The 27,332-nt window shown below is 47.3% G+C and overlaps 1 protein-coding gene across 1 annotated transcript in view; it reads left to right on the top strand.

The window, feature by feature from the left end:
• The window catches only part of magi1b (membrane associated guanylate kinase, WW and PDZ domain containing 1b), a 216,373-nt gene that overhangs the window by 154,431 nt on the left and 34,610 nt on the right, over window positions 1–27,332 (top strand). The window contains 4 exon segments of the mRNA XM_046342648.1: window positions 1,586–1,643; window positions 6,905–7,008; window positions 24,739–24,858; window positions 26,650–26,835. Of these exon segments, the coding sequence (XP_046198604.1) occupies window positions 1,586–1,643; window positions 6,905–7,008; window positions 24,739–24,858; window positions 26,650–26,835 (468 nt within the window).

Genomic DNA, 27,332 nt, shown 5'->3' with positions numbered 1-27,332 from the left:
CCATGTTGTGAACAGCAGCATCCCTTCTTCATACCACTGCTCAGATTGGATGAACACAGTCAATATGTATCGATTGTGAAATCCGATACATGGAGAAAAAGGCAATTACTCCAGTTGTGTATAGGACAGCAGATGTATGTCCCCGGTAAGTGCAACCCCTCGCTCAGGAGAAATCAAATAGTCAGGAAGACCGAATGAGATGCAAACAGTTTAATAGGCAATTTGTCACCCGAGTCCCCCTTGAGCTGGAGTGTGCGTGGGCGTTGACCGGGGAACATGGAGCGGGGGAGCTCTTTTGGATACGTGTCAGATTCGTCCCACTGCAGCCACTCCGTATCAGCAAGGCCAGTCGTGACATGAGGGCTCTGGCGTCTAGCGATAATATCACACAGACAGATCTCTTTCAGGAATACAGCCACTCTGGTGTGAAATAAGGTGAGTGATTAGACTTCACAGTCAGGTGCTACTGGCTCAAGGTTGACTGTTTCCCTAGTCTGTGTACTGTGAACGATCCAAACACACCACCCCCTTAATTCCTTGCCTCCACATCCACTAAAGCTGGTTGAGGAGTAGTGAGTGTACACCACTCGTCAGAATACAGACTGAGGTAACTGGGGATAATGCCAGCAGAGTCAGTCAGTCACAGACACCAATTACAGCCCTCTGACATGTCTCTATACATTTAGCATTTTAGTCAATTAGCAGACACTGGACTTACATGAGAAATTCGGGTTAAGTGCCTTGCTCAAGGGGAACATCAACAGAATTTTCACTTAGTCGTCCCGGGGAGTCAAACCGGCGACCTTTCGGTTACTGGCCCGACGCTCTAACCGTTAGGCTACCTGCTGCCTTCATAGCCATTAGTACAGTAGCTAGTAGCTAGCTCTGTCTCCGATGTTTTAATCACACTGTATACTGAGACATACTGAGACTGTATCAATGTAGCAGCTGAGTAGTCCATATCTAGATCCAGTCAGTCCTGATTTTTGGCTGTGTTGTCAGGCCACACTCAGCATTGATGTCAGGGCAGATAAACGTGTGTGTGTCTGAAAGAAAGGCTTCTTGGGGAGGATGCATCCTTAATGAATTCGACCACAGTGAGTAATACAGGATCAAGGACATCCAGTTGGTGACGGTCTCCAATGCCATGTGACATAGACAGTGGTAAACCAATCAAGGACAACACAGAATACCATTCTATACACACTTCATCAAGGGTGTCAGTCGCGTTATACATCCGATTCCCTTACTGCCATGAACAATAAGAAAACATTTCTTCACCGTGACATTTTTAAACTGCAAACCACAATTGAAACCCTGTCCGCATTTAGACCGCCACCCCCTTACCACCAGCTCCTCTTCTCCATCTGTGCGCGGGGTTGATCGTGATTGGTCAAAGCCCCCCCTGTAGTTCTTTATCTGATGTGTTAAATGTCAGCCGTGTCCTGCCAGGAGCCAGGTCCAGACAGCCTCTAGTGTTGTTCAGGCTCCCAGATGACTGACAGGCCGTGTGTGGAAGGAAAAGGTCTTTACGACATCATCTCTAACATGCTGCCTTTTCCACCTCTCTCTATGTCCCATCCAGAGCTGCCAACAGGCTGGGAGAAAATAGAGGACCCAGTCTACGGGCTTTACTATGTGGAGTAAGTAGTGACACACACCTCCGGATGTATCTGTTGCATGTCTCACTACCTCACTGTACTGTACATTCAGAAGCATTTGACACTGGGCAGTGGCCCAGAATATGCAGAACAACATCAAATGAAGTATACCAGACGGCTGTTATTTTGGTCTAGTCTGTTATTGTAAAAATAGGCCTTTTGTTGCTGTCATGATCATTTAGAAACATGTAATTTCTCATCTACTGGGAGACCCTTGGGCCTGTGCATTAATATGAATGCATTCATATGTTTTGATGTTGTTCAAAGCAATACCTTAGAGGCAGGGGCACAGTTTTTTTTTTTGTCTGAGATTTTTCAATATATATTATTCCTATTCTTTTCCTGTTTACTGCATAATTTCCCAGCATGTTTCTGTACTGTTTGAAGTGTAATTTCCTTACGGTGCGGTGTACTGCTCTCCTAATTCCCTGCTGGGTTTGTGGTATGACGTGTTTTGGTGGTGCTGTTAACCTCCTGAAGCAGTGTTCTTTTGTGATTGTGTGATGCGGTTGATATTCAGGCCTCATCGTCTCTGTCTCGTCGGCTCCAACAGAGCACTGTCTGTACCAGACTTGACTTCCCTGACTTAAGCCCTGGCTCCTGGAGCATTGGCCACCAGAGACTTTTTTTTCTAATTGTGTGTTGTGTTAACTCCCTCACTACTGCCTCTCTATCTCTTTCTCCCTCTCCATCCCTCACTACTGCCTCTCTATCTCTTTCTCCCTCTCCATCCCTCACTACTGCCTCTCTATCTCTTTCTCCCTCTCCATCCCTCACTACTGTCTCTCTATCTCTTTCTCCCTCTCCATCCCTCACTACTGTCTCTCTCTATCTCTTTCTCCCTCTCCATCCCTCACTACTGCCTCTCTATCTCTTTCTCCCTCTCCATCCCTCACTACTGTCTCTCTGTATCTCTTTCTCCCTCTCCATCCCTCACTACTGTCTCTCTGTATCTCTTTCTCCCTCTCCATCCCTCACTACTGTCTCTCTGTATCTCCCGCTCCATCCCTCACTACTGCCTCTGTATCTCTTTCTCCCTCTCCATCCCTCACTACTGTCTCTCTGTATCTCTTTCTCCCTCTCCATCCCTCACTACTGCCTCTCTATCTCTTTCTCCCTCTCCATCCCTCACTACTGCCTCTCTGTATTTCTTTCTCCCTCTCCATCCCTCACTAATGTCTCTCTGTATCTCTTTCTCCCTCTCCATCCCTCACTACTGTCTCTCTGTATCTCTTTCTCCCTCTCCATCCCTCACTACTGCCTCTTTCTATCTCCCTCTCCATCCCTCACTACTGCCTCTCTGTATCTCTTTCTCCATCCCTCACTACTGCCTCTCTGTATCTCTTTCTCCCTCTCCATCCCTCACTACTATCTCTCTGTATCTCTTTCTCCATCCTTCACTACTGCCTCTCTGTATCTCTTTCTCCCTCTCCATCCCTCACTACTATCTCTCTGTATCTCTTTCTCCATCCTTCACTACTGCCTCTCTGTATCTCTTTCTCCATCCCTCACTACTGCCTCTCTGTATCTCTTTCTCCATCCTTCACTACTGCCTCTCTGTATCTCTTTCTCCATCCCTCACTACTGCCTCTCTGTATCTCTTTCTCCCTCTCCATCCCTCACTACTGTCTCTCTGTATCTCTTTCTCCCTCTCCATCCCTCACTACTGCCTCTCTGTATCTCCCTCTCCATCCCTCACTACTGCCTCTCTGTATCTCCCTCTCCATCCCTCACTACTGCCTCTTTGTATCTCCCTCTCCATCCCTCACTACTGCCTCTTTGTATCTCCCTCTCCATCCCTCACTACTATCTCTCTGTATCTCTTTCTCCCTCTCCATCCCTCACTACTGCCTCTCTGTATCTCTTTCTCCCTCTCCATCCCTCACTACTGCCTCTCTGTATCTCTTTCTCCCTCTCCATCCCTCACTACTGCCTCTTTGTATCTCCCTCTCCATCCCTCACTACTGCCTCTTTGTATCTCCCTCTCCATCCCTCACTACTATCTCTCTGTATCTCTTTCTCCCTCTCCATCCCTCACTACTGCCTCTCTGTATCTCTTTCTCCCTCTCCATCCCTCACTACTATCTCTCTGTATCTCTTTCTCCCTCTCCATCCCTCACTACTGCCTCTCTGTATCTCTTTCTCCCTCTCCATCCCTCACTACTGCCTCTCTGTATCTCTTTCTCCCTCTCCATCCCTCACTACTGCCTCTTTGTATCTCCCTCTCCATCCCTCACTACTGCCTCTTTGTATCTCCTTTCTCCATCCCTCACTACTATCTCTCTGTATCTCTTTCTCCCTCTCCATCCCTCACTACTGCCTCTTTGTATCTCCCTCTCCATCCCTCACTACTGCCTCTTTGTATCTCCCTCTCCATCCCTCACTACTATCTCTCTGTATCTCTTTCTCCCTCTCCATCCCTCACTACTATCTCTCTGTATCTCTTTCTCCCTCTCCATCCCTCACTACTGCCTCTCTGTATCTCTTTCTCCCTCTCCATCCCTCACTACTGTCTCTCTGTATCTCTTTCTCCCTCTCCATCCCTCACTACTGTCTCTCTATCTCTTTCTCCCTCTCCATCCCTCACTACTGCCTCTCTGTATCTCTTTCTCCCTCTCCATCCCTCACTACTGTCTCTCTGTATCTCTTTCTCCCTCTCCATCCCTCACTACTGTCTCTCTGTATCTCTTTCTCCCTCTCCATCCCTCACTACTGTCTCTCTGTATCTCCCTCTCCATCCCTCACTACTGCCTCTGTATCTCTTTCTCCCTCTCCATCCCTCACTACTGTCTCTCTGTATCTCTTTCTCCCTCTCCATCCCTCACTACTGTCTCTCTGTATCTCTTTCTCCCTCTCCATCCCTCACTACTGTCTCTCTGTATCTCCCTCTCCATCCCTCACTACTGCCTCTGTATCTCTTTCTCCCTCTCCATCCCTCACTACTGTCTCTCTGTATCTCTTTCTCCCTCTCCATCCCTCACTACTGCCTCTCTATCTCTTTCTCCCTCTCCATCCCTCACTACTGCCTCTCTGTATTTCTTTCTCCCTCTCCATCCCTCACTAATGTCTCTCTGTATCTCTTTCTCCCTCTCCATCCCTCACTACTGTCTCTCTGTATCTCTTTCTCCCTCTCCATCCCTCACTACTGCCTCTTTGTATCTCCCTCTCCATCCCTCACTACTGCCTCTCTGTATCTCTTTCTCCATCCCTCACTACTGCCTCTCTGTATCTCTTTCTCCCTCTCCATCCCTCACTACTATCTCTCTGTATCTCTTTCTCCATCCTTCACTACTGCCTCTCTGTATCTCTTTCTCCCTCTCCATCCCTCACTACTATCTCTCTGTATCTCTTTCTCCATCCTTCACTACTGCCTCTCTGTATCTCTTTCTCCATCCCTCACTACTGCCTCTCTGTATCTCTTTCTCCATCCTTCACTACTGCCTCTCTGTATCTCTTTCTCCATCCCTCACTACTGCCTCTCTGTATCTCTTTCTCCCTCTCCATCCCTCACTACTGTCTCTCTGTATCTCTTTCTCCCTCTCCATCCCTCACTACTGCCTCTCTGTATCTCCCTCTCCATCCCTCACTACTGCCTCTCTGTATCTCCCTCTCCATCCCTCACTACTGCCTCTTTGTATCTCCCTCTCCATCCCTCACTACTGCCTCTTTGTATCTCCCTCTCCATCCCTCACTACTATCTCTCTGTATCTCTTTCTCCCTCTCCATCCCTCACTACTGCCTCTCTGTATCTCTTTCTCCCTCTCCATCCCTCACTACTGCCTCTCTGTATCTCTTTCTCCCTCTCCATCCCTCACTACTGCCTCTTTGTATCTCCCTCTCCATCCCTCACTACTGCCTCTTTGTATCTCCCTCTCCATCCCTCACTACTATCTCTCTGTATCTCTTTCTCCCTCTCCATCCCTCACTACTGCCTCTCTGTATCTCTTTCTCCCTCTCCATCCCTCACTACTATCTCTCTGTATCTCTTTCTCCCTCTCCATCCCTCACTACTGCCTCTCTGTATCTCTTTCTCCCTCTCCATCCCTCACTACTGTCTCTCTGTATCTCTTTCTCCCTCTCCATCCCTCACTACTGCCTCTTTGTATCTCCCTCTCCATCCCTCACTACTGCCTCTTTGTATCTCCCTCTCCATCCCTCACTACTATCTCTCTGTATCTCTTTCTCCCTCTCCATCCCTCACTACTGCCTCTTTGTATCTCCCTCTCCATCCCTCACTACTGCCTCTTTGTATCTCCCTCTCCATCCCTCACTACTATCTCTCTGTATCTCTTTCTCCCTCTCCATCCCTCACTACTGCCTCTTTGTATCTCCCTCTCCATCCCTCACTACTGTCTCTCTGTATCTCTTTCTCCCTCTCCATCCCTCACTACTGCCTCTCTGTATCTCTTTCTCCCTCTCCATCCTCACTCTCTTTCTCCCTCTCCACTACTGTCTCTCTGTATCTCTTTCTCCCTCTCCATCCCTCACTACTGCCTCTCTGTATCTCTTTCTCCCTCTCCATCCCTCACTACTGCCTCTCTGTATCTCTTTCTCCCTCTCCATCCCTCACTACTGTCTCTCTGTATCTCCCTCTCCATCCCTCACTACTGTCTCTCTGTATCTCTTTCTCCCTCTCCATCCCTCACTACTGTCTCTCTGTATCTCCCGCTCCATCCCTCACTACTGTCTCTCTCTATCTCTTTCTCCCTCTCCATCCCTCACTACTGTCTCTCTCTATCTCTTTCTCCCTCTCCATCCCTCACTACTGCCTCTCTGTATCTCTTTCTCCCTCTCCATCCCTCACTACTGCCTCTCTGTATCTCTTTCTCCCTCTCCATCCCTCACTACTGCCTCTCTCTATCTCTTTCTCCCTCTCCATCCCTCACTACTGTCTCTCTCTATCTCTTTCTCCCTCTCCATCCCTCACTACTGTCTCTCTGTATCTCTTTCTCCCTCTCCATCCCTCACTACTGTCTCTTCGTATCTCCCGCTCCATCCCTCACTACTGCCTCTCTGTATCTCTTTCTCCCTCTCCATCCCTCACTACTGCCTCTCTGTATCTCTTTCTCCCTCTCCATCCCTTGCCTCACCTTTTTTTGACTTCTATTCTTTGTCTCATACACATGTATTTCCTGTCATCATCCCCCTTGTTCTTTTTTTTCTTTTGCTGACTCCAATGAATTATCTTTCTACGTTCCTGTGTCTTTGTCCTCCATCTCTCTGTCTCTGCCTCCCTCTCTCAGTCACATCAACAGGAAGACCCAGTATGAGAACCCTATACAGGAAGCTAAGCGACGGAAGCAGCTCGAGCAACAGCAGCCACCAGAAGGTGAGCGCTACATCCGAGGTTCGTTTCCAGCCCCGCCGGGCGTCATTCCTTTCTTTCTCCATGTCTGTGATTGTGTCGGTCTGTCTTTCTGCCCTGCTCTCTTCTCTTTCTGCCCTGCTCTCTTCTCTTTCTGCCCTGCTCTCTTCTCTTTCTGCCCTGCTCTCTTCTCTTCTCTGCCTCTCTCTTTCTCTCTCTCTCTTTCTGCCCTGCTCTCTTCTCTTTCTGCCATGCTCTCTTCTCTTTCTGCCATGCTCTCTTTCTCTTTCTGCCATGCTCTCTTCTCTTTCTGCCCTGCTCTCTTTCTCTTTCTGCCCTGCTCTCTTCTCTTTCTGCCCTGCTCTCTCTTTCTCTTTCTGCCATGCTCTCTTCTCTTTCTGCCCTGCTCTCTTCTCTTTCTGCCCTGCTCTCTTCTCTTTCTGCCCTGCTCTCTTCTCTTTCTGCCCTGCTCTCTTCTCTTTCTGCCATGCTCTCTTCTCTTTCTGCCATGCCTTCTCTTCTCTTTCTCTGCCATGCTTTCTGCCATGCTCTCTTCTCTTTCTGCCATGCTCTCTTCTTCTCTTTCTGCCATGCTCTCTTCTCTTTCTGCCATGCTCTCTTCTCTTTCTGCCATGCTCTCTTCTCTTTCTGCCATGCTCTCTTCTCTTTCTGCCATGCTCTCTTCTCTTTCTGCTCTCTTCTCTTTCCTGCTCTCTTCTCTTTCTGCCCTGCTCTCTTCTCTTCTCTTTCTGCCCTGCTCTCTTCTCTTCTCTTTCTGCCATGCTCTCTTCTCTTTCTGCCATGCTCTCTTCTCTTCTCTTTCTGCCATGCTCTCTTCCCTTCTCTTTCTGCCATGCTCTCTTCTCTTCTCTTTCTGCCCTGCTCTCTTCTCTTCTCTTTCTGCCCTGCTCTCTTCTCTTTCTGCCATGCTCTCTTCTCTTTCTGCCATGCTCTCTTCTCTTTCTGCCATGCTCTCTTCTCTTTCTGCCATGCTCTCTTCTCTTTCTGCCATGCTCTCTTCTCTTTCTGCCATGCTCTCTTCTCTTTCTGCCATGCTCTCTTCTCTTTCTGCCATGCTCTCTTCTCTTTCTGCCATGCTCTTCTCTTTCTGCCATGCTCTTCTCTTTCTGCCATGCTCTCTTCTCTTTCTGCCATGCTCTCTTCTCTTTCTGCCCTGCTCTCTTCTCTTTCTGCCATGCTCTCTTCTCTTTCTGCCATGCTCTCTTCTCTTCTCTTTCTGCTTCCTTCTCTTCTCTTCTCTTTCTGCCCTGCTCTCTTCTCTTCTCTTTCTCCCTGCTCTCTTCTCTTCTCTTTCTGCCCTGCTCTCTTCTCTTTCTTTCTGCCATGCTCTCTTCTTCTCTTTCTGCCATGCTCTCTTCTCTTTCTGCTTTCTGCTCTCTTCTCTTCTCTTTCTGCTTCCTGCTCTCTTCTCTTCTCTTTCTGCCTCTTCTCTTTCTGCCCTGCTCTCTTCTCTTTCTGCCCTGCTCTCTTCTCTTTCTGCCATGCTCTCTTCTCTTTCTGCCATGCTCTCTTCTCTTCTCTTTCTGCCCTGCTCTCTTCTCTTTCTGCCCTGCTCTCTTCTCTTCTCTTTCTGCCTCTCTCTCTCTTCTCTTCTCTTTCTGCCCTTTCTTCTCTTCTCTTTCTTTCTGCCCTGCTCTCTTCTCTTTCTGCCCTGCTCTCTTCTCTTTCTGCCATGCTCTCTTCTCTTTCTGCCATGCTCTCTTCTCTTTCTGCCATGCTCTCTTCTCTTTCTGCCATGCTCTCTTCTCTTTCTGCCATGCTCTCTTCTCTTTCTCTGCTCTCTTTCTGCCATGCTCTCTTCTCTTTCTGCCATGCTCTCTTCTCTTCTCTTTCTGCCATGCTCTCTTCTCTTTCTGCCATGCTCTCTTCTCTTTCTGCCATGCTCTCTTCTCTTCTCTTTCTGCCATGCTCTCTTCTCTTCTCTTTCTGCCATGCTCTCTTCTCTTCTCTTTCTGCCTGCTCTCTTCTCTTCTCTTTCTGCCATGCTCTCTTCTCTTCTCTTTCTGCCATGCTCTCTTCTCTTCTCTTTCTGCCCTGCTCTCTTCTCTTCTCTTTCTGCCCTGCTCTCTTCTCTTCTCTTTCTGCCATGCTCTCTTCTCTTCTCTTTCTGCCATGCTCTCTTCTCTTCTCTTTCTGCCATGCTCTCTTCTCTTCTCTTTCTGCCATGCTCTCTTTCCTTCTCTTTCTGCCCTGCTCCCTTCTCTTCTCTTTCTGCCCTGCTCTCTTCTCTTCTCTTTCTGCCCTGCTCTCTTCTCTTTCTGCCATGCTCTCTTCTCTTCTCTTTCTGCCCTGCTCTCTTCTCTTCTCTTTCTGCCCTGCTCTCTTCTCTTCTCTTTCTGCCCTGCTTTCTTCTCTTCTCTTTCTGCCCTGCTCTCTTCTCTTCTCTTTCTGCCCTGCTTTCTTCTCTTCTCTTTCTGCCCTGCTCTCTTCTCTTTCTGCCATGCTCTCTTCTCTTTCTGCCCTGCTCTCTCTTCTCTTTCTGCCCTGCTCTCTTCTCTTCTCTTTCTGCCCTGCTCTCTTCTCTTTCTGCCCTGCTCCCTTCTCTTCTCTTTCTGCCCTGCTCCCTTCTCTTCTCTTTCTGCCCTGCTCTCTTCTCTTCTCTTTCTGCCCTGCTCCCTTCTCTTCTCTTTCTGCCCTGCTCTTCTTCTCTTTCTGCTCTCTTCTCTTTCCCTCTCTGCTTCTTCTTTCTGCCATGCTCTCTTCTCTTTCTGTCCCTGCTCTCTTCTCTCTTTCTGCCCTGCTCTCTTCTCTTTCTGCCATGCTCTCTTCTCTTTCTGCCCTGCTCTCTTCTCTTTCTGCCTTGCTCTCTTCTCTTCTCTTTCTGCCATGCTCTCTTCTCTTCTCTTTCTGCCCTGCTCTCTTCTCTTTCTGCCCTGCTCTCTTCTCTTTCTGCCCTGCTCTCTTCTCTTTCTGCCATGCTCTCTTCTCTTTCTGCCCTGCTCTCTTCTCTTTCTGCCCTGCTCTCTTCTCTTTCTGCTCTCTTCTCTTCTCTTTCTGCCATGCTCTCTTCTCTTTCTGCCATGCTCTCTTCTCTTTCTGCCATGCTCTCTTCTCTTTCTGCCATGCTCTCTTCTCTTTCTGCCATGCTTCTCTTCTCTTTCTGCCATGCTCTCTTCTCTTTCTGCCATGCTCTCTTCTTTCTTTCTGCCCTGCTCTCTTCTCTTTCTGCCCTGCTCTCTTCTCTTTCTGCCCTGCTCTCTTATCTTCTCTTTCTGCCTCTTCTCTCTTCTCTCTTCTCTTTCTGCCATGCTCTCTCTCTTCTCTTTCTGCCATGCTCTCTTCTCTTCTCTTTCTGCCATGCTCTCTTCTCTTCTCTTTCTGCCATGCTCTCTTCCCTTCTCTTTCTGCCCTGCTCCCTTCTCTTCTCTTTCTGCCCTGCTCTCTTCTCTTCTCTTTCTGCTCTCTTCTCTTCTCTTTCTGCCATGCTCTCTTCTCTTTCTGCCATGCTCTCTTCTCTTTCTGCCCTGCTCTCTTCTCTTTCTGCCCTGCTTCTCTTCTCTTTCTGCCCTGCTTCTCTTCTCTTTCTGCCCTGCTCTCTTCTCTTTCTGCCATGCTCTCTTCTCTTTCTGCCATGCTCTCTTCTCTTCTCTTTCTGCCATGCTCTCTTTCTCTTTCTGCCATGCTCTCTTCTCTTTCTGCCCTGCTCTTCTCTTCTCTTTCTTCTCTCTTTCTGCCCTGCTCTCTTCTCTTTCTGCCCTGCTCTCTTCTCTTCTCTTTCTGCCCTGCTCTCTTCTCTTTCTGCCCTGCTCTCTTCTCTTCTCTTTCTGCCCTGCTCTCTTCTCTTCTCTTTCTGCCCTGCTCTCTTCTCTTCTTTTTCTGCCATGCTCTCTTCTCTTTCTGCCATGCTCTCTTCTCTTTCTGCCTCTCTCTTCTCTTTCTGCCATGCTCTCTTCTCTTTCTGCCATGCTCTCTTCCCTTCTCTTTCTGCCATGCTCTCTTCTCTTCTCTTTCTGCCCTGCTCCCTTCTCTTCTCTTTCTGCCCTGCTCTCTTCTCTTTCTGCCATGCTCTCTTCTCTTTCTGCCATGCTCTCTTCTCTTCTCTTTCTGCCCTGCTCTCTTCTCTTTCTTCTGCTTTCTGCTCTCTTCTCTTTCTGCCCTGCTCTCTTCTCTTTCTTCTCTTCTCTTTCTTTCTGCCCTGCTCTTCTCTTCTCTTTCTGCTCTCTTCTCTTTCCTGCTCTCTTCTCTTTCTGCCATGCTCTCTTCTCTTTCTGCCATGCTCTCTTCTCTTTCTGCCATGCTCTCTTCTCTTTCTGCCATGCTCTCTTCTCTTTCTGCCATGCTCTCTTCTCTTTCTGCCATGCTCTCTTCTCTTTCTGCCATGCTCTCTTCTCTTCTCTTTCTGCCATGCTCTCTTCTCTTTCTGCCATGCTCTCTTCTCTTCTCTTTCTGCCATGCTCTCTTCTCTTCTCTTTCTGCCATGCTCTCTTCTCTTCTCTTTCTGCCATGCTCTCTTCTCTTCTCTTTCTGCCATGCTCTCTTCTCTTCTCTTTCTGCCATGCTCTCTTCTCTTCTCTTTCTGCCATGCTCTCTTCTCTTTCTTCTCTTTCTGCCATGCTCTCTTCTCTTCTCTTTCTGCCTCTGCTCTCTTCTCTTTCTGCTCTCTTCTCTTCTCTTTCTGCCATGCTTTCTTCTCTTTCTCTTCTCTTCTCTTTCTGCCCTGCTCTCTTCTCTCTTCTCTTCTCTTTCTGCTTTCTGCCCTGCTCTCTTCTCTTTCTCTTCTCTTCTCTTTCTGCCATGCTCTCTTCTCTTCTCTTTCTGCCATGCTCTCTTCTCTTTCTGCCATTCTCTTCTCTTTCTGCCATGCTTCTCTTTTTGCCATGCTCTCTTCTCTTTCTGCCCTGCTCCCTTCTCTTCTCTTTCTGCCCTGCTCTCTTCTCTTTCTGCCCTGCTCTCTTCTCTTTCTGCCATGCTCTCTTCTCTTCTCTTTCTGCCCTGCTCTCTTCTCTTTCTGCCCTGCTCTCTTCTCTTCTCTTTCTGCCCTGCTCTCTTCTCTTTCTTGCCTGCTCTCTTCTCTTTCTTTCTGCCATGCTCTTCTCTCTTTCTGCCTCTCTTCTCTTCTCTTTCTGCCCTGCTCTCTTCTCTTCTCTTTCTCTCTGCTCTCTCTCTCTCTTCTTTCTGCCCTGCTCTCTTTCTTCTTTCTCTGCTCTCTTCTCTTTCTGCCATGCTCTCTTCTCTTTCTGCCATGCTCTCTTCTCTTCTCTTTCTGCCATGCTTCTCTTCTCTTTCTGCCTGCTCTCTTCTCTTCTCTTTCTGCCATGCTCTCTTCTCTTTCTGCTTTGCTCTTCTTCTTTCTGCCTGCTCTCTTCTCTTTCTGCCATGCTCTCTTCTCTTTCTGCCATGCTCTCTTCTCTTCTCTTTCTGCCTGCTCTCTTCTCTTTCTGCCCTGCTCTCTTCTCTTCTCTTTCTGCCCTGCTCTCTTCTCTTCTCTTTCTGCCCTGCTCTCTTCTCTTCTCTTTCTGCCCTGCTCTCTTCTCTTTCTGCCATGCTCTCTTCTCTTTCTGCCCTGCTCTCTTCTCTTCTCTCTTTTCTGCTCCTTCTCTTTCTTTCTGCTCTCTTCTCTTTCTGCCCTGCTCCTCTTCTCTTCTCTTTCTGCTCTCCTTCTCTTCTCTTTCTGCCCTGCTCCCTTCTCTTCTCTTTCTGCCCTGCTCTCTTCTCTTCTCTCTGCCCTGCTCCCTTCTCTTCTCTTTCTGCCCTGCTCCCTTCTCTTCTCTTTCTGCCCTGCTCCCTTCTCTTCTCTTTCTGCCCTGCTCCCTTCTCTTCTCTTTCTGCCCTCTTCTCTTCTCTTTCTGCCCTGCTCTCTTCTCTTCTCTTTCTGCCATGCTCTCTTCTCTTCTCTTTCTCTTTCTTCTTCTCTTCTCTTTCTGCCATGCTCTCTTCTCTTTCTGCCCTGCTCTCTTCTCTTTCTGCCTTCTCTTCTCTTCTCTTTCTGCTCTCTTCTCTTCTCTTTCTTTCTGCTCTCTTCTCTTCTCTTTCTCTTTCTTCTCTTCTTTCTGCTCTCTTCTCTTCTCTTTCTGCCCTGCTCTCTTCTCTTCTCTTCTCTTTCTTCTCTTTCTGCTGCTCTCTTCTCTTTCTGCCATGCTCTCTTCTCTTTCTGCCATGCTCTCTTCTCTTTCTGCCATGCTCTCTTCTCTTTCTGCCATGCTCTCTTCTCTTTCTGCCATGCTCTGCTCTCTTCTCTTTCTTCCTTTCTTTCTCTGCTTCTCTTTCTCTTTCTGCCCTGCTCTCTTCTCTTTCTGCCATGCTCTCTTCTCTTTCTGCCATGCTCTCTTCTCTTCTTTCTTCTCTTCTCTTTCTGCCTGCTCTCTTCTCTTTCTGCCATGCTCTCTTCTCTTTCTGCCATGCTCTCTTCTCTTTCTGCCATTCTTCTCTTCTCTTTCTGCCTCTCTCTTCTCTTTCTGCCATGCTCTCTTCTCTTTCTGCCATGCTCTCTTCTCTTTCTGCCATGCTCTCTTCTCTTTCTGCCATGCTCTCTTCTCTTTCTTTCTTTCTGCCATGCTCTCTTCTCTTTCTGCCATGCTCTCTTCTCTTCTCTTTCTTTCTCTTCTCTTTCTCTTCTCTTCTCTTTCTGCCCTGCTCTCTTCTCTTTCTGCCATGCTCTTCTCTTTCTCTTCTCTTTCTGCCATGCTCTCTCTCTTCTCTTTCTGCCCTGCTCTCTTCTCTTTCTGCCCTGCTCTCTTCTCTTTCTGCCCTGCTCTCTTTCTCTTCTCTGCCCTGCTGCTCTCTTCTCTTTCTGCCATGCTCTCTTCTCTTTCTGCCATGCTCTCTTTCTTCTCTTTCTGCCCTGCTCTCTCTCTTCTCTTTCTGCCCTGCTCTTTCTCTTCTCTTCTCTTTCTGCCCTGCTCTCTTCTCTTCTCTTTCTTTCTGCTCTCTTCTCTTCTCTTTCTCTCTTCTTTTCTCTTTCTGCCCTGCTCTCTTCTCTTTCTGCCATGCTCTCTTCTCTTTCTGCCCTGCTCTCTTCTCTTTCTTTGCCCTGCTCTCTTCTCTTCTCTTTCTGCTTCCTTCTCTTCTCTTTCTGCCCTGCTTCTCTTCTCTTCTCTTTCTGCCCTGCTCTCTTTCTTTCTCTTTCTGCCATGTTCTCTTTCTGCCCTGCTCTCTTCTTCTCTTTCTGCCCTGCTCTCTTCTCTTCTCTTTCTGCCTGTTCTCTTTCTGCCTTCTGCTCTCTTCTCTTCTCTTTCTGCCATGCTCTCTTCTCTTTCTCTCTCTTCTCTTTCTGCCATGCTCTCTTCTCTTTCTGCCATGCTCTCTTCTTCTCTTTCTTCATGCTCTCTTCTCTTCTCTTTCTGCCCTGCTTTCTTCTCTTCTCTTTCTGCCCTGCTCTCTTCTTTCTGCCTTTCTGCTCTCTTCTCTTCTCTTTCTGCCATGCTCTCTTCTCTTTCTGCCATGCTCTTCTCTTTCTCTCTTCTCTTTCTGCCATGCTCTTCTCTTCTCTTTCTGCTTTCTTCTCTTCCTGCTCTCTTCTCTTCTCTTTCTGCCCTGCTCTCTTCTCTTTCTGCCCTGCTCTCTTCTCTTTCTGCCATGCTTCTCTCTTCTCTTTCTGCCCTGCTCTCTTCTCTTTCTGCCCTGCTCTCTTCTCTTTCTGCCTTCTCTTCTCTTTCTGCCCTGCTTTCTTCTCTTCTTTCTTTCTGCCCTGCTCTCTCTCTTTCTGCCCTGCTCTCTTCTCTTCTCTTTCTGCCCTGCTCTCTTCTCTTCTCTTTCTGCCATGCTCTCTTCTCTTTCTGCCTGCTCTCTTCTCTTTCTGCCTCTTCTTCTCTTTCTGCCATGCTCTCTTCTCTTTCTGCCATGCTCTCTTCTCTTTCTGCCATGCTCTCTTCTCTTTCTGCCATGCTCTCTTCTCTCTTTCTGCCATGCTCTCTTCTCTTTCTGCCATGCTCTCTTCTCTTTCTGCCATGCTCTTCTCTTTCTGCCATGCTCTCTTTCTTTCTCTTCTCTTTCTGCCCTGCTCTCTTCTCTTTCTGCTCTCTTCTCTTTCTGCCTCTCTTCTCTTCTCTTTCTGCCTTGCTTCTCTTCTCTTTCTGCCATGCTCTCTTCTCTTTCTGCCCTGCTCTCTCTCTTCTCTTTCTGCCATGCTCTCTTCTCTTTCTGCCATGCTCTCTTCTCTTCTCTTTCTTCTGCTCTCTTCTCTGCCATGCTCTCTTCTCTTTCTGCCCTGCTCTCTCTTCTCTTCTCTTTCTGCCATGCTCTCTTCTCTTTCTGCCATGCTCTCTTCTCTTTCTGCTTTCTCTTCTCTTTCTCTTCTCTTTCTGCCCTGCTCTCTTCTCTTTCTGCCTGCTCTCTTCTCTTTCTGCCCTGCTCTCTTCTCTTTCTGCCCTGCTCTCTTCTCTTCTCTTTCTGCTCTTTCTGCCCTGCTCTCTTCTCTTCTCTGCTCTCTTCTCTTTCTGCCCTGCTCTCTTCTCTTCTCTTTCTGCCCTGCTCTCTTCTCTTCTCTTCTCTGCTCTCTCTCTTTCTCTTCTCTTTCTGCCCTGCTCCTTTCTCTTTCTTCTCTTTCTGCCCTGCTCTTCTCTTTCTCATGCTCTCTTCTCTTTCTGCCTGCTCTCTTCTCTCTTTCATGCTCTCTTCTCTTTCTGCCATGCTCTCTTCTCTTTCTCATTCTCTTCTCTTTCTGCCCTCTGCTCTCTTCTCTTCTCTTTCTGCCCTCTTCTCTTCTCTTCTCTTTCTGCCCTCTTCTCTTCTCTTCTCTTTCTGCCCTGCTCTCTTCTCTTTCTGCTTTCTTCTCTTCTCTTTCTGCCCTGCTTCTCTTCTCTTTCTGCCATGCTCTCTTCTCTTTCTGCCATGCTCTCTTCTCTTTCTGCCATGCTCTCTTCTCTTTCTGCCATGCTCTCTTCTCTTTCTGCCCTGCTCTCTTCTCTTCTCTTTCTGCCCTGCTCTCTTCTCTTTCTTCTCTTCTCTTTCTGCCCTGCTCTCTTCTCTTTCTGCCATGCTCTCTTCTCTTTCTGCTTTCTTCTCTTCTCTTTCTGCCATGCTCTCTTCTCTTTCTGCCATGCTCTCTTCTCTTTCTGCCATGCTCTCTTCTCTTTCTGCCATGCTCTCTTCTCTTTCTGCCATGCTCTCTTCTCTTTCTGCCATGCTCTCTTCTCTTTCTGCCATGCTCTCTTCTCTTTCTGCCATGCTCTCTTCTCTTCTCTTTCTTTCTTCTCTTCTCTTCTCTTTCTTGCTCTCTTCTCTTTCTGCTTTCTTCTTCTCTTCTCTTTCTCTTCTCTTTCTCTTTCTGCCCTGCTCTCTTCTCTCTTCTCTTTCTGCCATGCTGCTTCTCTTCTCTTTCTGCCCTGCTCTCTTCTCTTTCTGCCCTGCTCTCTTCTCTTCTCTTTCTGCCATGCTCTCTTCTCTTTCTGCCCTGCTCTCTTCTCTTTCTGCCCTGCTCTCTTCTCTTTCTGCCCTGCTCTCTTCTCTTTCTGCCCTGCTCTCTTCTCTTTCTGCCCTGCTCTCTTCTCTTTCTGCCCTGCTCTCTTCTCTTTCTGCCATGCTCTCTTCTCTTCTCTTTCTGCCCTGCTCTCTCTCTTCTCTTTCTGCCCTGCTCTCTTCTCTTCTTTCTGCCCTGCTCTCTTCTCTTTCTGCCCTGCTCTCTTCTCTTTCTGCCCTGCTCTCTTCTCTTTCTGCTTTCCTGCTCTCTTCTCTTTCTGCCCTGCTCTTCTCTTCTCTGCTCTCTTCTCTTTTCCTTCTCTTCTCTTTCTGCCCTGCTTTCTTCTCTTCTCTTTCTGCCCTGCTCTCTTCTCTTCTCTTTCTGCCATGCTCTCTTCTCTTTCTGCCCTGCTCTCTTCTCTTTCTGCCCTGCTCTCTTCTCTTCTCTTTCTGCCCTGCTTTCTTCTCTCTCTTTCTGCCCTGCTCTCTTCTCTTCTCTTTCTGCCCTGCTCTCTTCTCTTTCTGCCATGCTCTCTTCTCTTTCTGCCTGCTCTCTTCTCTTTCTGCTCTCTTCTCCTGCTCTCTTCTCTTTTCTCTTTCTGCCATCTCTCCTCTTTCTGCCCTGCTTCTCTTCTCTTTCTTCTCTTCTCTTTCTGCCCTGCTCTCTTCTCTTTCTGCCATCTCTCTTCTCTTTCTGCCCTGCTCTCTTCTCTTTCTGCCATGCTCTCTTCTCTTTCTCTCTCTTCTCTTTCTGCCCTTCTCTTCTCTTTCTGCCCTGCTCTTTCTCTTCTCTTTCTGCCCTGCTCTTCTCTTCTCTTCTCTTTCTTCTCTTTCTTGCCCTGCTCTCTTCTCTTTCTGCCCTGCTCTCTTCTCTTTCTGCCCTGCTCTCTTCTCTTTCTCTTCTCTTTCTTCTCTTCTCTTTCTGCCCTGCTCTCTTCTCTTTCTGCCCTGCTCTCTTCTCTTATCTTTCTGCCCTGCTCTCTTCTCTTCTCTTTCTGCCCTGCTCTCTTCTCTTTCTCTTTCTGCTCATCTTCTCTTTCTCCCTGCTCTCTTCTCTTCTCTTTCTGCCTGCTCTTCTCTTTCTCTTCTCTTTCTGCCCTGCTCTCTTCTCTTCTCTTTCTGCTCATGTTCTCTTTCTGCCCTGCTTCTCTTCTTCTCTTCTCTTCTGCCCTGCTTTCTTCTCTTCTCTTTCTGCCTTCTCTTTCTCTCTTCTCTTTCTGCCTGCTCTCTTCTCTTTCTGCCCTGCTCTCTTCTCTTTCTGCCATGCTCTCTTCTCTTTCTGCCATGCTCTCTTCTCTTTCTGCCATGCTCTCTTCTCTTTCTGCCATGCTCTCTTCTCTTTCTGCCTGCTCTCTTCTCTTCTCTTTCTGCCATGCTCTCTTCTCTTTCTGCCATGCTCTCTTCTCTTCTCTTTCTGCCATGCTCTCTTCTCTTCTCTTTCTGCCATGCTCTCTTCTCTTCTCTTTCTGCCATGCTCTCTTCTCTTTCTCTTCTCTTCTCTTCTCTTTCTTCTGCTTTCTCTGCTCTCTTCTCTTTCTGCCATGCTCTCTTCTCTTCTCTTTCTGCCTGCTCTTCTCTTCTCTTTCTGCCTGCTCTCTTCTCTTTCTGCCATTCTTCTCTTCTCTTCTCTTTCTGCCCTTCTCTTTCTCTTCTCTTTCTGCCCTGCTCTCTTCTCTTTCTGCCATGCTCTCTTCTCTTTCTGCCCTGCTCTCTTCTCTTTTCTGCTCTCTTCTCTTTCTGCTCTCTTCTCTTCTCTTTCTGCCCTGCTCTCTTCTCTTTCTGCCATGCTCTCTTCTCTTTCTGCCATGCTCTCTTCTCTTTTCTGCTTTCTTCTCTTCTCTTTCTCTTCTCTTCTCTTTCTGCTTTCTTCTCTTCTCTTTCTTCTGCTCTCTTCTCTTTCTGCCCTCTTCTCTTCTCTTTCTGCCCTGCTCTCTTGCTTCTCTTTCTCTTCTCTTTCTGCTCTCTTCTCTTTCTGCTCTCTTCTCCTGCTCTCTTCTCTTTCTGCCCTGCTCTCTTCTCTTCTCTTTCTGCCATGTTCTCTTTCTGCCTGCTCTCTTCTCTTCTCTTTCTGCCCTGCTCTCTTCTCTTCTCTTTCTGCTCTCTTCTCTTTCTGCCCTGCTCTCTTCTCTTTCTGCCCTGCTCTCTTCTCTTCTCTTTCTGCCATGCTCTCTTCTCTTTCTGCCCTGCTCTCTTCTCTTCTCTTTCTGCCCTGCTCTCTTCTCTTCTCTTTCTGCCATGCTCTCTTCTCTTTCTGCCCTGCTCTCTTCTCTTTCTGCCCTGCTCTCTTCTCTTTCTGCCCTGCTCTCTTCTCTTTCTCTCTCTCTTCTCTTTCTGCCCTGCTCTCTTCTCTTTCTGCCCTGCTCTCTTCTTCTCTTTCTCTCTTCTCTTCTCTTTCTGCCATGCTCTCTTCTCTTTCTGCCCTGCTCTCTTCTCTTCTCTTTCTGCCCTGCTCTCTTCTCTTCTCTTTCTTGCTCCTGCTCTCTTCTCTTCTCTTTCTGCTCTTTCTGCCATGTTCTCTTTCTGCCCTGCTCTCTTCTCTTTCTCTTCTCTTTCTGCCCTGCTCTCTTCTCTTCTCTTTCTGCTCTCTTCTCCATCTCTCTTCTCTTCTCTTTCTGCCATGCTCTCTCTTCTCTTTCTGCCATGCTCTCTTCTCTTCTCTTTCTGCCTTTCTGCTCTCTTCTCTTCTCTTTCTGCCATGCTTTCTCTTCTTCTCTTCTCTTTCTGCCATGCTCTCTTCTCTTCTCTTTCTGCCATGCTCTCTTCTCTTCTCTTTCTGCCATGCTCTCTTCTCTTTCTTTCCATTCTCTCTCTTCTCTTTCTTCTGCTCTCTTCTCTTCTCTTTCTGCCATGCTCTCTTCTCTTTCTGCCATGCTCTCTTCTCTTTCTCTTTCTTCTCTTTCTGCTCTCTTCTCTTCTCTTTCTGCCATGCTCTCTCTTCTCTTTCTGCCCTGCTCTCTTCTCTTTCTGCCATGCTCTCTTCTCTCTTCTCTTCTCTTTCTGCCCTGCTCTCTTCTCTTTCTTTCTGCCCTGCTCTCTTCTCTTTCTGCCATGCTCTCTTCTCTTTCTCTTTCTCTTCTCTTCTCTTCTCTTTCTGCCCTGCTCTCTTCTCTTCTCTTTCTGCCCTGCTCTCTTCTCTTCTCTTTCTGCCCTGCTCTCTTCTCTTTCTGCCCTGCTCTCTTCTCTTTCTGCCCTGCTCTCTTCTCTTTCTGCCCTGCTCTCTTCTCTTTCTGCCCTGCTCTCTTCTCTTTCTCTTCTCTCTTCTCTTCTCTTTCTGCATGCTCTCTTCTCTCTCTCTTCTCTTTCTGCCCTGCTCTCTTCTCTTTCTGCCCTGCTCTCTTCTCTTTCTTTCTCCTTCTCTGCTCTCTTCTCTTCTCTTTCTGCCCTGCTCTCTTCTCTTTCTGCCATGCTCTCTTCTCTTTCTGCCATGCTCTCTTCTCTTCTCTTTCTGCCCTGCTCTCTTCTCTTTCTGCCATGCTCTCTTCTCTTCTCTTTCTGCCCTGCTCTCTTCTCTTTCTGCCATGCTCTCTTCTCTTTCTGCCCTGCTCTCTTCTCTTTCTGCCCTGCTCTCTTCTCTTTCTGCCATGCTCTCTTCTCTTTCTGCTCTCTTCTCTTTCTGCTCTCTCTCTTCTCTTTCTGCCCTGCTCTCTTCTCTTTTCTTTCTGCTCTTTCTGCTCTCTTCTCTTCTCTTTCTGCTCTTTCTGCTCTCTTCTCTTCTCTTTCTGCCCTGCTCTCTTCTCTTCTCTTTCTGCCCTGCTCTCTTCTCTTTCTGCCTGCTCTCTTCTCTTTCTGCCCTGCTCTCTTCTCTTTCTGCCCTGCTTCTCTTCTCTTTCTGCCATGCTCTCTTCTCTTTCTGCCATGCTCTCTTCTCTTTCTGCCATGCTCTCTTCTCTTTCTGCCATGCTCTCTTCTCTTTCTGCCATGCTCTCTTCTCTTTCTGCCATGCTCTCTTCTCTTTCTGCCATGCTCTCTTCTCTTTCTGCCCTGCTCTCTTCTCTTTCTGCCCTGCTCTCTTCTCTTTCTGCCCTGCTCTCTTCTCTTCTCTTTCTGCCCTGCTCTCTTCTCTTCTCTTTCTGCCCTGCTCTCTTCTCTTTCTGCCCTTCTCTTCTTCTCTCTTCTCTTTCTGCCCTGCTCTCTTCTCTTCTCTTCTCTTTCTGCCATGCTCTCTTCTTTCTTCTCTTTCTCTTTCCATGCTCTCTTCTCTTCTCTTTCTGCCCTGCTCTCTTCTCTTCTCTTTCTGCCCTGCTCTCTTCTCTTTCTCTCCTGCTGCTCTTCTCTTTCTCTTTCTGCCATGCTTCTCTTCTCTTTCTGCCATGCTCTCTTTCTCTTCTCTTCTCTTCTCTTCTCTTCTCTTTCTGCCCTGCTCTCTTCTCTTTCTGCCCTGCTCTCTTCTCTTTCTGCCATGCTCTCTTCTCTTTCTGCCATGCTCTCTTCTCTTTCTTTCTGCCATGCTCTCTTCTCTTTCTGCCATGCTCTCTTCTCTTCTCTTTCTGCCCTGCTCTCTTCTCTTCTCTTTCTGCCCTGCTCCTTCTCTTCTCTTTCTGCCCTGCTCTCTTCTCTTCTCTTTCTGCTTTCTTCTCTTCTCTTTCTGCCATGCTCTCTTCTCTTCTCTTTCTCTGCTCTCTTCTCTTTTCTCTTCTCTTCTCTTTCTGCCCTGCTCTCTTCTCTTTCTGCATGCTCCTTCTCTTCTCTTTCTTCTCTTCTCTTTCTCTTCTCTTCTCTTTCTGCCCTCTTCTCTTCTCTTTCTGCCATGCTCTCTTCTCTTTCTGCCATCTCTTCTCTTCTCTTTCTGCCATGCTCTCTTCTCTTTCTGCCATGCTCTCTTCTCTTTCTGCCATGCTCTCTTCTCTTTCTGCCCTGCTCTCTTCTCTTTCTCTTTTCTTCTCTGCCCTGCTCTCTTCTCTTTCTGCCATGCTCTCTTCTCTTTCTGCTTTCTTCTCTTCTCTTTCTGCCATGCTCTCTTCTCTTTCTGCCATGCTCTCTTCTCTTTCTGCCATGCTCTCTTCTCTTTCTGCCATGCTCTCTTCTCTTTCTGCCATGCTCTCTTCTCTTTCTCTGCTCTCTTCTCTTTCTCTGCTCTCTTCTCTTTCTGCCATGCTCTCTTCTCTTTCTGCTTTCTTCTCTTCTCTTTCTTCTCTTCTCTTTCTGCCCTGCTCTCTTCTCTTTCTGCCATGCTCTCTTCTCTTCTCTTTCTGCCCTGCTCTCTTCTCTTCTCTTTCTGCCATGCTCTCTTCTCTTTCTGCCCTGCTCTCTTCTCTTTCTGCCCTGCTCTCTTCTCTTTCTGCCCTGCTCTCTTCTCTTTCTGCCCTGCTCTCTTCTCTTTCTGCCATGCTCTCTTCTCTTCTCTTTCTGCCATGCTCTCTCTCTTCTCTTTCTGCCATGCTCTCTTCTCTTCTCTTTCTGCCCTGCTCTCTTCTCTTCTCTTTCTGCCCTGCTCTCTTCTCTTCTCTTTCTGCCCTGCTCTCTTCTCTTTCTGCCATGCTCTCTTCTCTTTCTGCTTCCTTCTCTTCTCTTTCTGCTCTCTTCTCTTCTCTTTCTGCTTCCTTCTCTTCTCTTTCTGCCCTGCTTTCTTCTCTTCTCTTTCTGCCATGCTCTCTTTTCTTCTCTTTCTGCCATGTTCTCTTTCTGCCCTGCTCTCTTCTCTTTCTGCCCTGCTCTCTTCTCTTCTCTTTCTGCCATGTTCTCTTTCTGCCCTGCTCTCTTCTCTTCTCTTTCTGCCCTGCTCTCTTTTCTTCTCTTTCTGCCATGTTCTCTTTCTGCCCTGCTCTCTTCTCTTTCTGCCCTGCTCTCTTCTCTTCTCTTTCTGCCATGTTATCTTTCTGCCCTGCTCTCTTCTCTTCTCTTTCTGCCCTGCTCTCTTCTCTTTCTGCCCTGCTCTCTTCTCTTCTCTTTCTGCCCTGCTCTCTTCTCTTTCTGCCCTGCTCTCTTCTCTTTTCTGCCCTGCTCTCTTCTCTTATCTTTCTGCCCTGCTCTCTTCTCTTCTCTTTCTGCCCTGCTCTCTTCTCTTCTCTTTCTGCCCTGCTCTCTTCTCTTTCTGCCATGCTCTCTTCTCTTTTCTGCTTTCTGCCTTCTCTTCTCTTTCTGCTCTCTTCTCTTCTCTTTCTGCTTCCTTCTCTTCTCTTTCTGCCCTGCTTTCTTCTCTTCTCTTTCTGCCTGCTCTCTTTTCTTCTCTTTCTGCCATCTTCTCTTTCTGCCCTGCTCTCTTCTCTTTCTGCCCTTCTCTTCTCTCTCTTCTCTTCTCTTTCTGCCATGTTCTCTTTCTGCCCTGCTCTCTTCTCTTCTCTTTCTGCCCTGCTCTCTTTTCTTCTCTTTCTGCCACGTTCTCTTTCTGCCCTGCTCTCTTCTCTTTCTGCCCTGCTCTCTTCTCTTCTCTTTCTGCCATGTTCTCTTTCTGCCCTGCTCTCTTCTCTTCTCTTTCTGCCCTGCTCTCTTCTCTTCTCTTTCTGCCATGTTCTCTTTCTGCCCTGCTCTCTTCTCTTTCTGCCCTGCTCTCTTCTCTTTCTGCCATGTTATCTTTCTGCCCTGCTCTCTTCTCTTATCTTTCTGCCCTCCTCTCTTCTCTTTCTGCCATGTTATCTTTCTGCCCTGCTCTCTTCTCTTATCTTTCTGCCCTCCTCTCTTCTCTTCTCTTTCTGCCCTGCTCACTTCTCTTCTCTTTCTGCCATGTTCTCTTTCTGCCCTGCTCTCTTATCTTTCTGCCCTGCTCTCTTATCTTTCTTTCTGCCCTTCTCTTCTCTTTCTGCCCTGCTCTCTTCTCTTTCTGCCCTGCTCTCTTCTCTTATCTTTCTGCCCTGCTCTCTTCTCTTATCTTTCTGCCCTGCTCTCTTCTCTTCTCTTTCTGCCATGTTATCTTTCTGCCCTGCTCTCTTCTCTTATCTTTCTGCCCTCCTCTCTTCTCTTTCTGCCCTGCTCACTTCTCTTCTCTTTCTGCCATGTTCTCTTTCTGCCCTGCTCTCTTCTCTTCTCTTTCTGCCCTGCTCTCTTCTCTTATCTTTCTGCCCTGCTCTCTTCTCTTATCTTTCTGCCCTGCTCTCTTCTCTTATCCTTCTGCCCTGCTCTCTTCTCTTATCCTTCTGCCCTGCTCTCTTCTCTTATCTTTCTGCCCTGCTCCCTTCTCTTCTCTTTCTGCCCTGCTCTCTTCTCTTATCTTTCTGCCCTGCTCTCTTCTCTTATCTTTCTGCCCTGCTCTCTTCTCTTCTCTTTCTGCCCTGCTCTCTTCTCTTATCCTTCTGCCCTGCTCTCTTCTCTTATCCTTCTGCCCTGCTCTCTTCTCTTATCCTTCTGCCCTGCTCTCTTCTCTTCTCTTTCTGCCCTGCTCTCTTCTCTTTCTGCCCTGCTCTCTTCTCTTCTCTTTCTGCCCTGCTCCCTTCTCTTCTCTTTCTGCCCTGCTCTCTTCTCTTATCTTTCTGCCCTGCTCTCTTCTCTTATCTTTCTGTCCTGCTCTCTTCTCTTATCCTTCTGCCCTGCTCTCTTCTCTTTCTGCCCTGCTCTCTTCTCTTTCTGCCCTGCTCTCTTCTCTTCTCTTTCTGCCCTGCTCTCTTCTCTTTCTGCCCTGCTCTATTCTCTTTATGATTTGCTATCGAGAAACCATAAAGGCATACCTATGATTTATTTTAATGGCCTTGAAAATAGGTCTTTTTTTATTAATTTGGCAATGTTTTAAGTGTCACTGATACTCTCTCCAAAGTATTTGTGCTAATATGAATGATTTTGTAAGTCTACAGGTCTAGGTAAGTTTTTTTGGTTTGACAATAATACATTAAAAGTCTGTTACAGCAATGAAAATGTATCACAATATGATAGTTATAATATTTCTGGGTCATGTTCTCCTAGTGAAAAGCATTTCAGGACATATGCTTTAGGTCTCTTTAGTCTACACAGTACGCTATGTATGTCTTTGAACAGTGATGCAAACAGTTTACATTTGTCTCTGTCCGTCCAGCAGTTTGCTGAAATAGAGAGACAAATGAAAAAGTTCAGCATCACTGTCCAGACACTTCCTTACGTCCAGGATGTAGAATGTCCTCCATGTTTCCTGTCTTCATGCAGGTCACACCACTCGGAACCTGCCTATTGGTCCCCGCTCTGCTCACTCAGCTAAATGAGCTTCTGACTTCATTACCTACCTGCTGACTTTTTCTCCTTTAAGCTTAATATCTCTTTATGCTCCAGATCTATGACTTTTACTCTTTCATTGATTGAATCTTGATGCTGAGAGTATTAATGAAGACTTAAGCCTACAAAGCCTACAAAGTGAGGCTGCCATTTTGATCGATCAGAGATTGTATTACTTTAATCGGCAGCCATTGTGGCTCAATGCAGTACAGTAGTTGTCAAGCCACCCATTGTGGTGAACCATAAGGATCACCGTAACTGTACAGACACCAGAGACAGGAAGTGTGCCCTTTGCTGTTCCAGAATGGATAGAGGATGCTACCATGGCTGGTGCCCCCCTGGCCAGCTATACCGCCAACCACCAGGAGACCTACAGGGAAACCCAAGCCAGACCCCCACTACCGCCCCTCATTGGGCCAAAACGTGAGTCCTGGCCTGGTCAATATATAATAATATAGTTTTTTGAGGTTATTGGTCAATTTCTGTTTGCGACATTGTGGATGTGTTCCCTCATCACGTGCCTCACTCTATCTCGCTCTCGCTCGCCTCTCTGACTCACACTCACTCACACTCTCTGTCTTTCTCCATCTCTGTAAGCTCAGGCCCCTGACTGGCGCTGCCCAAAGCAACTCAAGGCCTTGAGATTCCACCACACAAATCTCTCTTTTTGCCCAGCTCTTTTAAGTCACCCTGCTTTCAAATTCCTACACCTACTTCTCTTTTGTAAAAATAAATAAATAAATACAATCTTTCTTTTTTTTTACTCCTCAATATTACTGCATTGGTCTGCCTCTTCTGTCTTGAATTATTTCAAGGCAAACACAAGGACACTCTCTAACTCCAAGGGTAATACATTTTTCATTGTATGCATAAGCTGTACTCCTCCGCCCTGTAAGTGTAGCATCTGCAGTTTGTTAGTCACTCTCCAATCCCTCGCGGCCATCTTCCCTGCTTTAATGTCTCCCTTTTCATTCCACGCGCTTCCTTCCACAGTCAATATATCACTTCAATAAACTCTGAATATCCCACTCCATCTCTCATATAAACTCTGAATATCCCACTCCATCTCTCATATAAACTCTGAATATCCCACTCCATCTCTCATATAAACTCTGAATATCCCACTCCATCTCTCATATAAACTCTGAATATCCCACTCCATCTCTCATATAAACTCTGAATATCCCACTCCATCTCTCATATAAACTCTGAATATCCCACTCCATCTCTCATATAAACTCTGAATATCCCACTCCATCTCTCATATAAACTCTGAATATCCCACTCCATCTCTCATATAAACTCTGAATATCCCACTCCATCTCTCATATAAACTCTGACTATCCCACTCCATCTCTCATATAAACTCTGTGAACATTTGTCCATCTGACAGCATGACTGGAACCAGTCATAGTAGGAGAGTCCGAGGGCTTGGATCTAGATTACAGACGCCAGACTCTAGCTGTTCTTATTTCATAAAACCGACTCGGGTGTCCATTTGCCTAAGCTATATGAGTCTGCCAACTCCATGTCTAGACTCCAGAGTGTACCAGAGTAGAGAGAGTTCAGTGCTGCCTTGGTCTCTATACACTGTCTTGGTCTCTATACACTGGCAGTCTTGGTGGCACGCCAGGCTATTACGCATAAGCTTAGAAACATCTGTTTTTAAATCACTGGGAATTAGTCTGACAATAACCCCACACACACACTCACAAACACACACTTCCTTCCCATCCTAGTGTCAAGCCTTGAAAAGCTATTTTAAACTGATGGCTGACGTGTATATAGAACTGTACCACAGTGTAATCATACACTTTTAGAATTGACAGTGAATATTATTTTACTACTCATCTAACCATGCTGCCAGACCCAGATAAAACCCTGGGTTTTACCCAATAGTGTAGCACTCTATAGGGGATAGCAGCCCCCACAGACTGGGACTGGGGCTAGGTCTGGGGGATTTACCCATCAGATTACCCCTATTCTCAGGCCCAACAGGCTGCTGCCCCCTAGCTCATGGAATCCCTCTTAGCCTAATTAATCTATCGATCTTAATCAGTCCCTTTATGATTAATGGAGCTCATCAAACCAACACATCTCTTCTAGAGCACTCACTGATCCAGAGCCAAGACTGTTTAGAGTAACCCCTCCTCCTTTGGCTAGCAGAGCACATGAGATCAACGGGTTCTTATGAAAGGTGTGTGTGTTCCCCAGGAGGGAAGCCCTTCTTCACGCGGAACCCGGCGGAGCTGAAGGGAACCTTTATCAACACCAAACTAAGGAAGAGCCACCGAGGGTTTGGCTTCACAGTCGTCGGGGGTGACGAGCCTGATGAGTTCCTACAGATCAAGAGTCTGGTTCTGGATGGACCTGCTGCCATCGACGGCAAGATGGAGACAGGTGGGCCTCCTCTCTGTTGTTCCGTGTCATTATTAAGAGGTGGTCACCAACTCTTTGAGAGCTACAGAGGATTCTGTTCCAACCCTGCAATAAAAACAGTTGACTTATCAAGGTTGGTTGAGGAACTGAAGCTGGTGCTCTCCTGGTGGGTGACCACTGAATGGTGTAGGTGTAATAGTGTAGTGTAGGTGTAATAGTGTAGTGTAGGTGTAATAGTGTAGTGTAGGTGTAGTAGTGTAGGTGTAGTAGTGTAGTGTAGGTGTAGTAGTGTAGGTGTAATAGTGTAGGTGTAGTAGTGTAGGTGTAGTAGTGTAGGTGTAGTAGTGTAGGTGTAGTAGTGTAGTGTAGTAGTGTAGTGTAGGTGTAGTAGTGTAGGTGTAATAGTGTAGGTGTAGTAGTGTAGTGTAGGTGTAGTAGTGTAGGTGTAATAGTGTAGTGTAGGTGTAGTAGTGTAGGTGTAGTAGTGTAGGTGTAGTAGTAGTAGTGTAGGTAGTAGT

This window comes from Oncorhynchus gorbuscha, linkage group LG03, assembly GCF_021184085.1.
Source record: "Oncorhynchus gorbuscha isolate QuinsamMale2020 ecotype Even-year linkage group LG03, OgorEven_v1.0, whole genome shotgun sequence".
Classification (NCBI taxonomy): Eukaryota; Metazoa; Chordata; class Actinopteri; order Salmoniformes; family Salmonidae; genus Oncorhynchus; species Oncorhynchus gorbuscha.
This window is presented reverse-complemented; position numbering and strand designations above follow the sequence as displayed.